General features: G+C 39.4%; 1 protein-coding gene across 1 annotated transcript in view; it reads right to left on the bottom strand.

Annotated features, from left to right (window-relative positions):
• Positions 1-15,252, bottom strand: part of PRKCH (protein kinase C eta) — a 201,494-nt gene that overhangs the window by 84,141 nt on the left and 102,101 nt on the right. The window contains exons 3-5 of the mRNA XM_054567464.1: positions 7,031-7,181; positions 5,262-5,296; positions 1,676-1,764 (exon numbers count right to left, since the gene is read on the bottom strand). Of these exons, the coding sequence (XP_054423439.1) occupies positions 1,676-1,764; positions 5,262-5,296; positions 7,031-7,181 (275 nt within the window). The remainder of the gene's footprint in view (positions 1-1,675; positions 1,765-5,261; positions 5,297-7,030; positions 7,182-15,252) is intronic.

Here is a 15,252-nt window from a genome sequence, read left to right on the forward strand (position 1 = left end):
GGTATATTATTGTGCTGCTCAGACCCATTTAATTATGTGGGCCTTACTAAGCAGAATAGGCACACTTTCTAAAATATATATATATTTTATATACACATATATTTTTAAATATATATTTTATTGATTATGCTATTGCAGTTGTCCCATTTTTTCTCCCCTTTATTTCCCTCCACCTTACCCCACACCACCCCCCAACATCCCCTCCCCTCCTTAGTTCACATCCATGGGTTGTACATAGAAGCTCTTTGGCTTTTCCATTTCCTCTACTATTTTTAACCTCCCCCTGTCTATTTTGTACCTACTATTTAAGCTTCTTACAGAATAAGCACACTTTCTAATGGGCAAGACTGGACAGAAAAGGGTGGCATAGATTAGACTGTTGACCATTTGGGGAGATAAATAGAAATGAAAATTTTATTTCAACTTTTATATTTGGGCTGTATGTCTCTCCCTACCAATGCCCTCAAACCCATATCTATTTCCTAGAACCTTTTTTACTTCAGGGTTAAATAGGTCTTTTATAGACTATATATACCTGCTATCATAAGGTCTTCCAGAAATTGTGTCACAAGGTATAAATGGGGGGGGGGGGGAAGGGCAGGGAGAACGTGGAACACAGAGGGCATGGGATCACAGGAGGAATTCATGCCAAAGTGACACTCAAGTGGCTATCAGCCCTTCCAGCCTTTATCTGGCCTTTGTATTCTGACACCTGAGTGCAAAGGTTTAATCTCACATACAAGCACTTCTTGGCCTTTGGCTAAGATCAAGTGTAATCTCACTGTTTCCAGCAAATATTTAGACTAGGCACATGCTCTAAAGTCTACATCACAATTTGAAGCAACAATAATACATTCACACACATGAAAGAATAAGGCAACTATTACTCCTCTTGCAAATTTTCTGACCTCTTTTTCATAAAAGAAAGCACGCACACCTCTATGTGTGCTCTTTAGCAATCCTGTGGACAGTAATGAGTTCCAGAGTCAGACATTTCAATTCTTCTCTAAATCCACAGCTAATGGTCAGCAATAATCCTTCTGCTTTCTACCTCCAGAACTTAGAATAATGCCTACCCCTGCTCAATGCCGTGCAAGTGGCCAGAGTGAAGGCCCAGCACTTACTGTACAGGTATATATCCTCCCCGAAATGTCTTGAGAGGCTGGAGGAAGCCAACAGTCACCTTAGTTAGGAAGCGCAATTTACAGTTAACAGCATGAGCATCATGTCATTTCTATCTTGTTTAACCATTGTAACAATTTCATGAGGGAAGCACTGATCCCATTTTAAGAATGAGGCTGAGAGAGAAGCTAGCTAGTAGGAGATGACTCTGTGTTCAGATCCTGGTCATCTGATGCCAAACGCGGGGAACTTTTCACTCCTTCAAAGCCCTCTCCAAATTGGAAGAACGGAATCCCTATAGCTTATACTCAGCCGATCACTAATGGGATCATCTCAAGAATGGGCCAAGCTACACCAAGTACAGAAATACAAATGCCATAATATAAGAAGGAGAGGCATTCCAACTCTGATCCCATCATTGGTTTCAAGGAGTGTGGAAAGGTGAGAGAGAAAAAGAGAAAAAGAAAGAGGGAGAATGAGAGGGAGAAGAAGAAAGAGGAGAGAGACAGAGATATCACGCAGGCATCTAATTAGCAAACTGCTATCCTCTTACCTTTGAATCCGCTTTGTTAATGTTGTTTTGGCAAGTGCAGGCTGTAACAATTAGATGATGGCAGCGCTTATGGACGACACAGGTGCACACTAGGAAATTAAATCCACAGTTTCATATTTATTGAAGGCTCACGGTCTAGACAGTTACACTAGAGTCAACCAGGGCTGTCCCAAGCCAAGGTGTTTGACTGAGTTGTCGGGCCTCCGTGACGCATGATAGCAGCCGGGGCTCCTGCCCGATTTCCGCCACCATCACCCTAGCTCAGGTCTTTCCTCACGCTTAAACTGCTCTTATCCAAGCCCTGAGCTAGCGTCATGCTTCCCAGCCTTAAGCCTTCCAGCACCCCTCTCCAGAGGGATCTCCTGACAGTATGGTTTTGGTCACTTCATCCATGAGCACCTTCGATGGCATCTGTCAATCAACAGATTTCAAAGCTCCCAGCCAGGCCTCAGGCCCTGCAGAGCCTACCCCAAGCTCACCTGTCTCCTTTCTTCTATGCGAGTTCTTTGTTCCAATAAAACTAGACCTGTTGCTCTTTCAGGGGCGAGGCTTCACCCTCCCCCACACACTCTATGTCCTTCCCCATCTTATTGTCTAACTAAATCTTAAGTTTATAAGACGACACAAGTTTAAAAAATGTCTCTTCCATGGAAGTACTGCCCCTGGCTACCCTTCTAGGCTGAAACCACCTTTCCCTCCTCTGATCTCCTACCCTTAATTTTCCACACACAGCTTCTAATGCCCTCAGAATTCCCAGCCAGCATGATGCCTTGAACAGAGTACGTATTCATTAAATATTTGCACAATGACTCAATCAATTGTTTGAATATCTATAACTCTGAATAACTTTTTCATTTTCATCTAGACCACTGAAATAGTGCAGACAAAATCCAGCTTGCCATTCCAGGATGAACATGTGCAATGAAGCAGTATGAAAATACACATCATTTTTAAGATCTTTCAAGACATGTGGAAGTTTTTAGGTTTAAATACATAAAGATAGATGACATGTCAGCAAATAGCACTATACTTTAAGACATAGCTTTCATCAGATTGAATTCTCAGAAGAACCAGATTGAAAGTTCCCAGAGGAGTGATTATTTATTTATTTTTTTTTTACATGAAGGGACCTCAGAATCATCATCCACATAGGAAATCCTTATATTCTGAGGCATCTGAGCTTTTTTTTCAGTTAGCTTGGCTAGAGGTTTATCAATTTTATTGATCTTTTCAATGAACCAGCTTTTGATTTATAGACTTTTCTCTGTTTTACTAATTTCAAATTTACTGATTTCTGTTCTCATTTTATTCTTTCTTTTTTCCTGCTCACTTTAAACAAGTTTCTCACCTTTTTCTCATTTCCCATGATGAAACTTACATTATTTTTAGCTTTTTCTTCTTTTCTAATATGCACAATTATTACTATAAATTTTCCTCTAAGCAATGCTTTCATTGAACCACACTTATTTTGATAAAATGTATAGTTGATCCTTGAACAATGTGGGAGTCAGGGGCAGCTGAAAATCCATGTACAGCTTTTAAGTCCCCCCAAACTTAACTTGTTCCTCAGTATCTGTGGTTAGTTCCAGGACCAACCTCCTCTCCGCTGGCCAACACCAGAATCCATGAATGCGCAGCCCCCTATATACAGGGGCGTAAAGCAGTGCATTCATTCGGCCTGCCGCATCTGTGTACACCAGCCATGGATAGAAATAGTACAGGTATTTATTGAAAACAACTCATGTATAAGGAGACCCATATATAAGTGGATCCAGTGGTTTTAAAAGCTTGTTGTTCAAGGGTCAACTGTACTTCCATTTTCATTTGGTTCAAAATATTTTTTATTTTCTCTTGAGCCTTCTTCTACCCATGTGTTCTTTAGAATGTGTTTAGTCTCCAAATATGTGGGGGCTTTCCAGTTACCTTTCTTTTCTTCATTTGTAGTTTAATTCCATTATTGTTTAAAAAGATACTTTTCTATGATTTCTATTCTTTTAAATTGGTGAAGGTTTGTTTTATAGTCCAGAATGTGGTCTATGTTGATAAACATCCCTTGTGAGTTTGAGAAGAATGTGTATTCTGCAGTTGTGAGAGTGTCCTACACCTGTCAGTTTGATCAAGTTGTGATATCCTCACTGACCTTCTGCTGGAGTTACAGAAATCTCCAGCCACAACTGTGGACTTGTCTACAGATCCTTGCAGTTTTACCAATTTTTGATTCACATATTTTGATGTCTGTTAGGTGCATACACATTAAAAATTATGTCTTAAAGAATTGACCTGTTTGTTGTTACATAATCTTTCTCCTTATCCCTTATCATTTTCCTTGTTCTTAAGTTTGCTTTGACTATTTGCTTTTAATTAGTGTAGCAAGGTATATACCTTTCTCCAATCAGCTGTTTTGTTTTATATCCATTAGCAAGATATGAACAAATTGGAGTCTTTATGTCTCTTGACCAATGTTCTTTCCTGGTCTTTTAAGAGCAGGTGGCCCACTGAAAATCAGCCCATCAAATATCCTAGCATTACACATAAGATGGACCAGAGTGAACTGTAGGGCATAGCCCTGTGCTGGAGAGGTCTACGTCAAAAAGTGGCATCGATTCTGACCTGTGACCTATGTACTTATTTGGGGCTGGGATTAATCACAGAAGGTCAATTATTGTTGTTGTATTATTATCATATTCACTTTTTCTAAATTTCAGAACTCAACAGAATTGTTCATACATATCAAAGTCAAAGTTAGATCCAAGAGTATGTCCTGTTTCATTTCAAGGGAAATAATGTTTTATGTTACCTTCACAAGAAAAGGTAAGATTTCTTTATTTACATGTAGGATACCAGTCTAGCATATGTAGTGCTATTTTACCAGTCATCTGTAGAGTATAGATCAAGAGGCACCATACAGGTAAGCCATGTGACGATGGACAAGCCAACAACAAGGGAGGCCCAAATAAGACAAACGCAAGCCAGACAGCTAACTCTCTTGAGGAAGGAGTCTTCTTTCATTCCCTCCTTTTATTTCACTGTAATTCTGCCTAAATACCAGTAAATTAGATTGATCTTAGAACTGTGAAAATCAAAATAAATTGAATGCATAATAACATACAGGAAAGATCATTAATAGCTTAACTTCAGACACTTCTCATATTTTTTTAAGTCAAAAAAGCAACCTGGATACTAGCCTCTATTTTTAATCAGGAAAAGAGAAAACAGCACTGTGCTGCTTCTCACCCTGTTGGCAATGGGATTTTTTTTTTTTTTTTTAGTTATCTTCAAGATTCAAAGGTACTGCTCATAAAATGGCATTAGCTTTTAGTGCTTTCATGTTATTGCAGAGACAAAACTTTTAGCAACTAAACTTAATTAGGTATCCTGACTTTAGGAATAAAACCATCCCCTCTACATTGTCTAAAACACATAGCCAAAATGTAAATAAAACTAGAGCGTAGTAATTCTATTGGGGTCTCATGTGGCCTACAAAGAGTTATCACAATATTAATGGAATGCATCCTGTTTCCTCTTGGTATAATCACTTTTTAACATGGGAACAAGATTAAACACAGTTTTCAAAATGTTTTCTTACCTTGGCACTGATAACCCTGTTTCCCAAATACTCCCCTGTTCAAGACAACAGAGACAAAAATTACCATCAGATGAATTATTTCAGCAACAATGCTCCTATAATTGCAGTATTTAAGGAAAACAAATTCTATCACCTGGTCTTTTATAAGAAACACACTTTCAGAGAAGAAGCAGGGATGATGTGCTTTTTGAGCCCTTGTTTGTTACCACAAGACACAGAGGAAACCATCTGACGGATTAGAAGGTTCCACGCTGATATAAACAAATGGGTGGGGTATTGGCAGTTCTCGCTCCACCCGCCTCTGTGGTAATCCCTCAGATCCTCACTGCAAATCAACCCTCATCTCTATGTGTGTCTGAGCTCCAGGTAAAGCATCACTCCACCACCTTACAGATGCAGGTACACACACGGACACAAACAGGGGAATCCAGCGCAGCCGCCTGACCCCAGGCACCTTCCTTCCTCCCTGAGCCCACATCCCCCAGAGTCCACTGAAGAGCAGAAGTACGGCCACGGTGCGCCCATCATGCCCACAGTGCTCATTGATGTTTCTCCCCTGTAGAGGCTCTGGGTGATAGAATTCTTATCGTCATTAACAAAGACCACATTTACTAAGCCCATAGGATATGCTGGCTAAGGGCACAGCCCCTGAACCCAGATGGCCTGGATGTGATTTAAAGGGAGGTTGTTAGCTTCTTTGAGCCATAATTTCCTCTATAAAAAGGGATCATGATCACAGTGCCTACTTTACAGAGTTATCATGAAAAGAAAAAGAGTTGATAATGTAAAATACTGAGAATAGGGCCTGGCACTTCAAGTGCTATATAAAAGTTTATTATATAAACAAAATAAAATTATTTACTCTATTTTACAAATGAGGAGACATTAATGGGTTATATAATTTGTCTATGTTCACACATCTAGTTGGTGATGAGACTGAATTTCAGAGTCCAGACTTTTAACTGTGTATATGTAGCACATATACCAATACTGTATGTGTGTGAACGTGTGTGTGTGTGTGTGTGCATGTGTGCGTGTAACAGAGAGAGAGGGAGACAGAGAGAGAGGGAGAGACAGAGAGGCAAGGGCGAGCAAGGCTGGTTGGGTGGGACTTAATGTTTCCTTGGTGGAAAAAATGTAGTGAAATTAAGAGATAACTCTCCATTTAGAACCTTAGCTGAGATCATAGGTTGTCACCACAAACGCCCACAGGGTAGGCAGGTCACATGAAGGAGGGGAGCGGAACAGTGTGACATGAAATAAAGAGCAGCGAACAGCCACCCTTTAGGCCAGGCAAACCACAGGGCGAGGGGGGCTCCAGCTAACTAGACGGCACAGACGGCCGCGAAGACGGGAAAGGGCTCAAAGATGCATGACAGCTTCTGAGTTTTTCAATAGAAAATGCAGTAGGAACTTTTTCCTAACGACAATATATATAGTTACGATAGCACATTGGTAGGTTTCCTATCAACATCCAGTTTAGGGCCTTTAATTTAGATAATAACCAAGATATTCTTGGTTAAAAATGATAAACGCTAACCCTGGATTCTGACTGTTAAAAGGTATAAAATCCAAAGTCTTCGCAAAAAACAAAATACAAAGTATTTGATCAATATTCAGAAATTGCTCTAAACCACTACCTCGGCCTTAAACAAAATGACAAAAATTTGCAGAGAAATGCAGATCTCTATTCATGAAGCAGATATTAAACTGCGTTCTCCTTCTGAGATGAGAACACTCAAGAGTAAAGAAGTCAGGGAACCGCTTACCAGATGAACTCCCTGCAGTGTGAGCAGTAGGTGGGCTGCCTCAGGTAAGTGGCCATAAACTTGTGTCCATTGATCTGGTGGACTCGCCTTCTCATAGCCCTTTGGCGCTTCCTGGTAAAATGTTTGAAGATTCGGTCTCTCTGGAGAGTAGCTGCATATTAAAAGAAAAGGGGAAAAATGTGTAATGTATCTATCTGCACCCAATTTTTTAGAAAGTTTGATAGTTCAAAATACTCCCTAAATTATTTTTTCATTCTTCAAGATGCAAAATGCCCCAGAAAATCACCCTGCTTTTCTAGTGACCTTAAGACTCTTAATTTTTAAGGTTAGATCTATGTGACCCCTGAGATTCCTGCTGGCTGGTTACAACAGGCTTTCTGGGGTCCGTCTCCCCAGGACTGTCCACTGACCAGGGGTTTCCCAAGGTTCCCATACTCGCATATGTCAGCAGAAAGGTCTCCTAGCCCCTGTCCAGCTGGTGGGATTCAGGTCCCTTGACTGTCAGCAACTACTAGCTGGTGAAACAGAGTCAGTCTCTCTGTCTCTGTCTCTGTCTCTGTCTCTGTCTCGTGTTTATTGAAACAGAGTCTCTCATTACTCTGCTCTCATTCTGGCAGCTTCACAAATTGAATGAGGGAATTGCTCATAGCACAGCACAGCAGGAGAGCAGCCCAAAAGCATCAGTTCCGGCGCCATCTCTGCTAACTGAGAATAGGTAGAAATTAACCTGGAATAGAGGAGAAGTTCCTTTTCTTTCTTTCTTTTTTTATTGTTGCCCTGCCAGTTTCCTGTAGCTCTCCTCTGCCCTGTCCCCGCACCCACACAGTCAACCCCCACCCCACTGTCCCTGTCCTCGAGTCCTCTACCCACGTTCCTTGACTTGCGCCTTCCCCTTCTTTCTCCCATTATCCCCTTCCTAACATCACGTTTTTTTACAGAGTGGCTCCTAATCTAAAGACTCTGCAAACAACGCACCATCTAAAGGCAGTAAATGTCTTCTACATAACTATACTAGAACTTTTCCCAAACATGCAGACTCGTGATTAATTTTTTAAAAATGATGTCTTCAGTACTGCTTTGAAATTAATCACTGGTACAAAGGAAATTTAAGGAATTGTGTAAGAATAATTTGCTAGTAAATTTTAAAACCTGGAAGAAATAGGTTTTCATGAAAATACAAATGATGAAAATTAATTGAAGAAGAGCTCAATAAACCAAATAGACTAATTTTTTTGGAAGAAACTGAGAACGTTTTCTAAGCACTGCATGTCAAAAACCATCCAGGCCCAGACGGTCTCATGCATGAACTGTTTTAAGGCTTCAACGACAAGGTAACGTCAGTGTTTTAAACCTATTTCAGGAAGAGGAAGAAAGAGCCCTATTTTAAAGGAAACTGGGAGACAATGCTAAGTAGGAATAAAAGATATAACGGATATATTCTAAGATATAACAGATCAAATCAAATCAGGGTTAATAATCATTTTTATGTCACAACCCCCCTTAGAGAGTCTAGTGAAGCCTTTGGATTCCTTAGCAGAAAAAAGCTTTATAATCTAAGAAAATAAGATACATAAAATTGCAAAGAAAATCAAGGGTCAAAGTGTATTTTAAGTGACATAGAATAATATATATGCTCCTTCTATAAGTTAATTAAGTACTTAGTGGTGGACCTAGTCATTATAATAATTTTGAAGTAATGATGTGGGTGAGTTGCATTTCATAATATCTGTGAAAAGTGTAACATGACATGAAAATAATTTGTGATTTTTATTGTTACAACAGAAGTACTGCTAATACCACTATGGTTTGTTTATAAATGGAGGAAAATGCTACATTTACATTATAGGTTAATAAAAATTATAGGTTAATGAAAATAATGGTGAAATAAATTTTTTCCTATTATTTCTGGCCTATCTAAATTCCAATTATGGACCCCAGGAAAAGTACCCCTTTCTGCTTTTATATCAAGTTCACTCATAAATATTGATGCAGGGGTCTTCATTATTGAAGTCTTTGTAATTACGAAGTGAACAGGAAAGCAATATAAGAAAATATTAGTGACTGTTTTCATGTTATGGGGTCTTTGTTTTCCGATTCTTTTACAGTTAGTCTCCAATACAAATACTCCTTTCCACTTAATAATAGCATCTTTTCCTGGCCATCACATTGGCTTCTCAGTTTATTGGATGTGATAATGTATGCAATGAATGTCTTAATATGCAATATAAACTAACTGCAAAGTGAAATGAAAAATCTTGCAACAGTTAAAGAATTTTCATGCAGTCCAGGGAAAGTGATATTTGAAGCTTCACACCCAAAGCCAATGGCAGATAAGGCTCTGGCAGAGTTAGATCAGTTAACAACTGAACAAAAGAAATTTGATACAGAAAATGTCATGATGGTCATATTAAGAAAGAATACTTTGAATACCAACATATAAGGAAAGGCCCATGGGAAACAATTATGCTTCAAATACTTGTTTAAAATGTCCTATTTACAACTGTACTATACAAATAAAAAATAAAATAGTACTGAGATAGTAAAATTTTCTGAAAAAATATTTTTCTAAAAAATTAGTGCCTAGAGAAAAATAACAAAATTTGTTCAATATTTTCACAATTTTAGTTTCCTTTTTTCAAACTCCTCCCACTTTTTAACTATTAACAAAATTTAGCCCTCATTTTCAAGGATTCATTTTATGTATACCTTGCCCAGTAGCAATTACGCTCGGATAACCGGGAACTTCCATGCTACATCTAGCATTATCTTAAAGAAAAAACCATGGTGACCCAGTGGGAATTTTTGCAGGGATAGAACAGCAGGTATATTATTAGAAAATCTATTATTATATTTTATTTTAGTAGCAGGTGAAAGAAAATAAATATGATCATTTCAATAGATGTTTAAAATTGAACTTGTACAAAAAAAATTTCGAAAAGTAAGACTAGAAGAAGATAAACCTGGAAGTGCTTTTCTCATAGGTTTTTTCCAAGGACTGAATGAGGTAATATATTCAAAATGTTTAGCACAGAGTTAGAGACATAACCCTTCAACAGCATGGTGTTTATGGCATACCACCACCCTTCCCATGCAGTTGAAAATCCATGTATAACTTTTGACTCCTCCCAAAATGTAACTGCTAATAATAGACCACTGTTCACCATAAGCCTTACCAATAACATTAACAGTCAATTAACATATTTTGTAGGCTCTATGTTATATGTGTTATATACTGTAGTCTTACAATAAAGCTAGAGAAAAAATTTAAAAATCATTAAGAAAGAAAAAATACATTTACAATATTTATTTATTGAGGAAAAAAAAAATCCATGTATTACTGAACCCGTGTAGCTCAAACCTGTACTATTCAAGGGTCAACCATAATTTTTTGGGGGAGAGGCATTCAATTTCACAATACCTGTCAAAGTTTTAAATACACATTTCTTTTCATTTAGCAATCAACTTCTACATTTTTTTTCCTATAAAGAATATGAGAAAGTGCCCTGGCCGGGTGGCTCAGTTAGCTGGAACATCATCCTGTACACCACAAGGTTGTGGGTTCAATCTCCAGTCAGGACACATACCTAGATTCTATCCCCCCCACCCCCATTCAGGAGCATACATGAGGTAACTGATCAATGTTTCTCTCTCATATCGATGCTTCTCTCTCCCCACCCTCTTCACTCTCTCTCTAAAATCAATAAATACATCCCTGGGTGAAAATTAAAAAAAACAAAAACAAACAGAAAGCAAGAATGTATCCTGTATACATATCAATTACTACATTCTTTTTAACAGTAAAAATGAAGAGTCTACACCAGGAATCTCAAAGAATGAAATGCAGAAATAGACCAAATGAATTTGGCTAAGACACCAGTGCTGCCAGAGGCTCTAGCACAGTTAAAATTGTACCTGTTTCAGTTTTTGGGGGAGTGGTGTGTGTGTATGTGTAAAATCTTCAGCAAGCAATCTAATGACCTCTGTTCTCAGGTTTCACATCTGTCCAAAGAAGATAAAATACACCCTTGCCCCCAGCCCCTCAGCCCTGTGGGGGTAGCGTCACAACCAACATTCCTGGGAGATTCTTACAATTTTAGATAAAGGTCACAGAAGACAGACTCACTGCACTGTACTGCTTTCTTCCACAGTACTTCTAGGAACCATTTAGTAACCACAAAATGAACAGATTTTAATGTTCCCTTGTTGGCAGATGATGAAAATTGGCCTAATGGTATCTCCTTATCTAACCTGTGTTAGCACCAACCTACTGCTCAGTGCTGGCCAGTGAAAGACTTGTACTGAATTCCTCAACAGATCCCATCTAGATGCAAATTAAATCCTCCCTGGGGGTCTAATTGCCAAGAATTTACTTATTTAATCCCTATAAAGATTGGCTAAAAGGTCAGCTCACTTGCATTTTTAATATTTCATAAATCCAATCCTTTTTTCCCCTCTCAACAACTATTATTACCACAGCAATATCACTACCTATGATTTTCCAGGAGATTCCTTACAGCTCGGAGGAAGGAACTGCTGTGGTTGTAGACAGTCCCTTAATGCCTCTGCTAATGCCTTTCACCCCTCCTGGAATGCCCTTCCTTGTTTATGTTTTATAACTAGTGAACTTAAACTTATTTTATCTCCCTCAGAGCCTAAGGGGCCTCTCTCTCCCGAATCCTGAATCAAGGTGAAGTGCTCCCCCCACTCTGTTCCTATAGCAACCTGGGAGCACACCTCAATCTTTTCCCCTATCCCACAACACTGCACGCTGTGGCCCTTTCCCCTCTGTGTCCCAGGCGCCTCACAGCCGCTTCCTACATGGTCATCGTCACCAACTGTGACTCTTCCCTTTTCAGTATGTATTCTTTTGCACGTGTCCTTCTTTTAGTTTAAGAAGCAAGCACACGCCTCCACGCACTCACACACACCTGGGAATTGGCAAGGCACTTGGTCATTTAAGAGAATGGGGCCCCCATTGTTTCAAATGGCTTTCTCTGACATGGCTCTCTTGATTGATGCCGTGAACAGGAAGAAAGAGCTTTCAGACTGCACAATGATCACCTGAGTACAGACTCGCCCCTACTTTACAGAGTGCAGAGGGAGCTTCCTCATTGTTTTTACCCCTCCTGTTGACTTAGGACTGGGTTAAAAGGACTACTAAAGACTGTTTAATCCTGTTTTGCCTTAAACCAACCCGGCCTTTGAGAGCTCTTTCAGATCATGTTTAGTTGAACACGTCAGGCAACCCTAACATGCTTTGCAGTCAAAACTTGCATCACAATTTCTGTTTTGCTCCTAAGGTGCTCAATGGCTCTAAGTAAGTAGGAAGCTGGCTCCGTGCCACAGTATGGAAACAACATTCCAGTCTCTAGAGGCACTCAGGCCTGAAGCCTGCTCTGAGTTGGTTTTTACAAGCCATCCCACTGATAGGTGGAGAATAATTATTTCAAATATAATGAAGATTAACTATTTTGACATAAATTCTCTTTTGCAAAATCTGACTATCATCCCACACACTGTGTTGGAGAATTTTAGAATACACATGACTAGGAGCCAAAAAAAAAAAAAAAAAAAACCAAACAAAAAAAAAAACCAAAAACAAACAAACAAAAAAAAACCAAGGTAAGTTTTTATTGCAAAAAGTTTTGCTGGACTTGAACCTGCATTGTTAACACAGGGCTTTTGTTGGGGAGGAGGTTCTCTGAAGCCTCCATAAAACTACTTTAACTGTATCTCAAAAACAGTAAGAGACTCTTAAGTCTTTTGTTCTACCTAGCTGAATTTAAGGATTTATATTCCAGCAGTAGAAGTCTATATGCAAAAGCACTTCTGAAACATTTTGATGTGAATTAAAAGCATAGATCACAGTCCCTCACTTTCAAATAATTATGAGCAAATTAAATCAGAGAAAGAAAATCTATGACATGGCACTTTTTACTTGACAGAATTACTGATATCAAATGCATAAAGAAAATAACTTTGATTCAGTGTCAAATACGACTTTAAGTTGAATTTGGTTAATTTCAAAGGCGCTGAGGCTTACTACCATCTGTGGCATGCCTTTTAGGGGCTGTGCAGAGGAAGCTGTTCAGCCTTTCTGTACAGCAGGCTGACAGCATGGAGGTCAAGGGCACAGGATCTGGAGCCCCACACGAACCCTGCTTCCCCCCTTATAAGCCGGGTGGCGGTGGGCAAGTGGTTTCATTTCCTTTGTTTCAGTTTCCTCATTTGTCCAACACAAAGGGCAAGAGAACCCTCCTCAAAGGGCCATCCTGACGACTTGCTGAGAAACGTAACATAATTACAAAAGTCCCCAGCAGGTAGCAACTAAGTGTTACCTATTATAACTGTTGTTAAAACCCTTACTTCAAATTACCATAGAGGTCAAGGAATAGGAAGGATTTTTAATTCAACCACCTAATTGCCTAGAAGAGAAATCAATACCTAGGAAACCATTACCTAGAGAAGTTAAACACCATGCCCAAGGTTCATCCAGCCAGCTAGTGCCAGACGGCAAGCACCCTCCACTCTTATTTTATCCCAAGGCTCCCGGTGACACCACGCTGCACTTTGTCCTTTATTAACATTGGGTGTCCTGGAAAGTAATACATTTTCTGGTGAGGAAACAGAAGCTAACAGGAAGGTTACACGAGGTCAAGCAGCCCATGATAGGAGCAGGGACGCCAGACTCTATTTACTATTGTTGAACAACTGAGGAATGCTATCACATGTCTTTTTTTCTTCTTCCTGAGATACTGGTTTTATCATTTGTGCACATGGGAGGGAATAACTGTGAGAAAAACAAATAAGAAAACCTTCGAGTTGACTAAAAGTTACTGGTCAAGAAAGAATTAGAAAGTATTATGTGGTTTATGTCTCTAAAATATGATCCTGAAAGGTAATGGGATAAGGCAGGGACAGAATTTTGCTTATTATCATCAAACACGCAAATAAGCAACCACCTGATTACAAAATTGTGTGCATAAAGAATGATACATACCAACTTAAACTTAGATGATTCCTGTCTGAGACAATAATGACATGAACACAAAAAGATTAGGACACGTAATAAGCAAATTATGTAACTTAAATGAGTTTTTACAACAGGAGTATACAACTAATGGGTGAGAACGCTTAGCGGGTGCTGAGTGATAAGAGAATCACAGGAGCTGCATACCCAGTCCTCTAATTAAGAAAGATTTCACAAATGGGCTGAGATTAGCAGTTGTTTGGAAAAAAGGAAGGGAAACTTAGTGAACCAGGAGAGGGGAAGGGTCTTGGAATTTGTGCCAGCACCAGTCACCAAGGCTGCAACAAAGAGTGTCAGTATTTTAAAATGGCAAAGCAAAGTCCCCAAATGGCTCTGAGTAGCGCTGAATCCTCTCTGGTTTTTGAAAAGAGCTTAGTCACACGACTCATAGTAATTTCAAAATTCAGATAGAGTGATCAGACTTGGTGTTTTATGAGACCTGACTGTACAGGAGCCATACACAGATATTTCCCAAGGTTCTGTCTTGCTCTGAGGAAGCTCAGCCCACATAAATGGCTGCCATCATGCAAACTCATGAACATGACCATCATGGGCATACGCAGGAGAGAAAAATAGTGTGTTACTAGACTGACTCTCTTGAGTAGGACTTATGGCTTGTAGCATCATGAAAGCTGATCCCGTGCTTACACATCACTCCAGCCTTCTCTGTCAGCGAAAGGTGATCAGAACATAGCTTGGTGTGACCAAAATCCATCAAAAGCCAGGGAAAGTCCTCTCACCTCACTGTTACAAGAAGAGAGCCCTGTTCAACATACAAACTCTCCCATTCTAGTCCTTGAAGAAAAAGACATTGGCTCCAATATCTGGTTCCTCTCACTATAATTTCTCCTTCACCAACTCTTCTCTTCTACCCAACCTTTAAACATCTGTGTATCCCTAGGTTCTTTGTATATCATTCTCCTGGTCTTTACAGATGCTCATTCTCTCCTCAGAGACCTCATATGTTCTCTTGGCTTCTAAGAATGGGCTATACACTGAGGACTCTCAAATCTGTGGCTCTAGCTCTGGCTTCTAACTACTAAACTTATTTCTAAGTAGATTCTCAGCATCTCTCTATGACTTGACATTTGTAGGCTGAGCCCTTTTTGCACTCTTCAACCCACTCTTTCTCCTAGATAATTGCACCACTATCATTGGAGTCATCCAGAAAAAAAAAATTTAGCGATATCTC

Source organism: Pteronotus mesoamericanus, unplaced genomic scaffold (assembly GCF_021234165.1).
Source record: "Pteronotus mesoamericanus isolate MK-2021 breed Mesoamerican mustached bat unplaced genomic scaffold, CSHL_Meso_final contig_182, whole genome shotgun sequence".
Classification (NCBI taxonomy): Eukaryota; Metazoa; Chordata; class Mammalia; order Chiroptera; family Mormoopidae; genus Pteronotus; species Pteronotus mesoamericanus.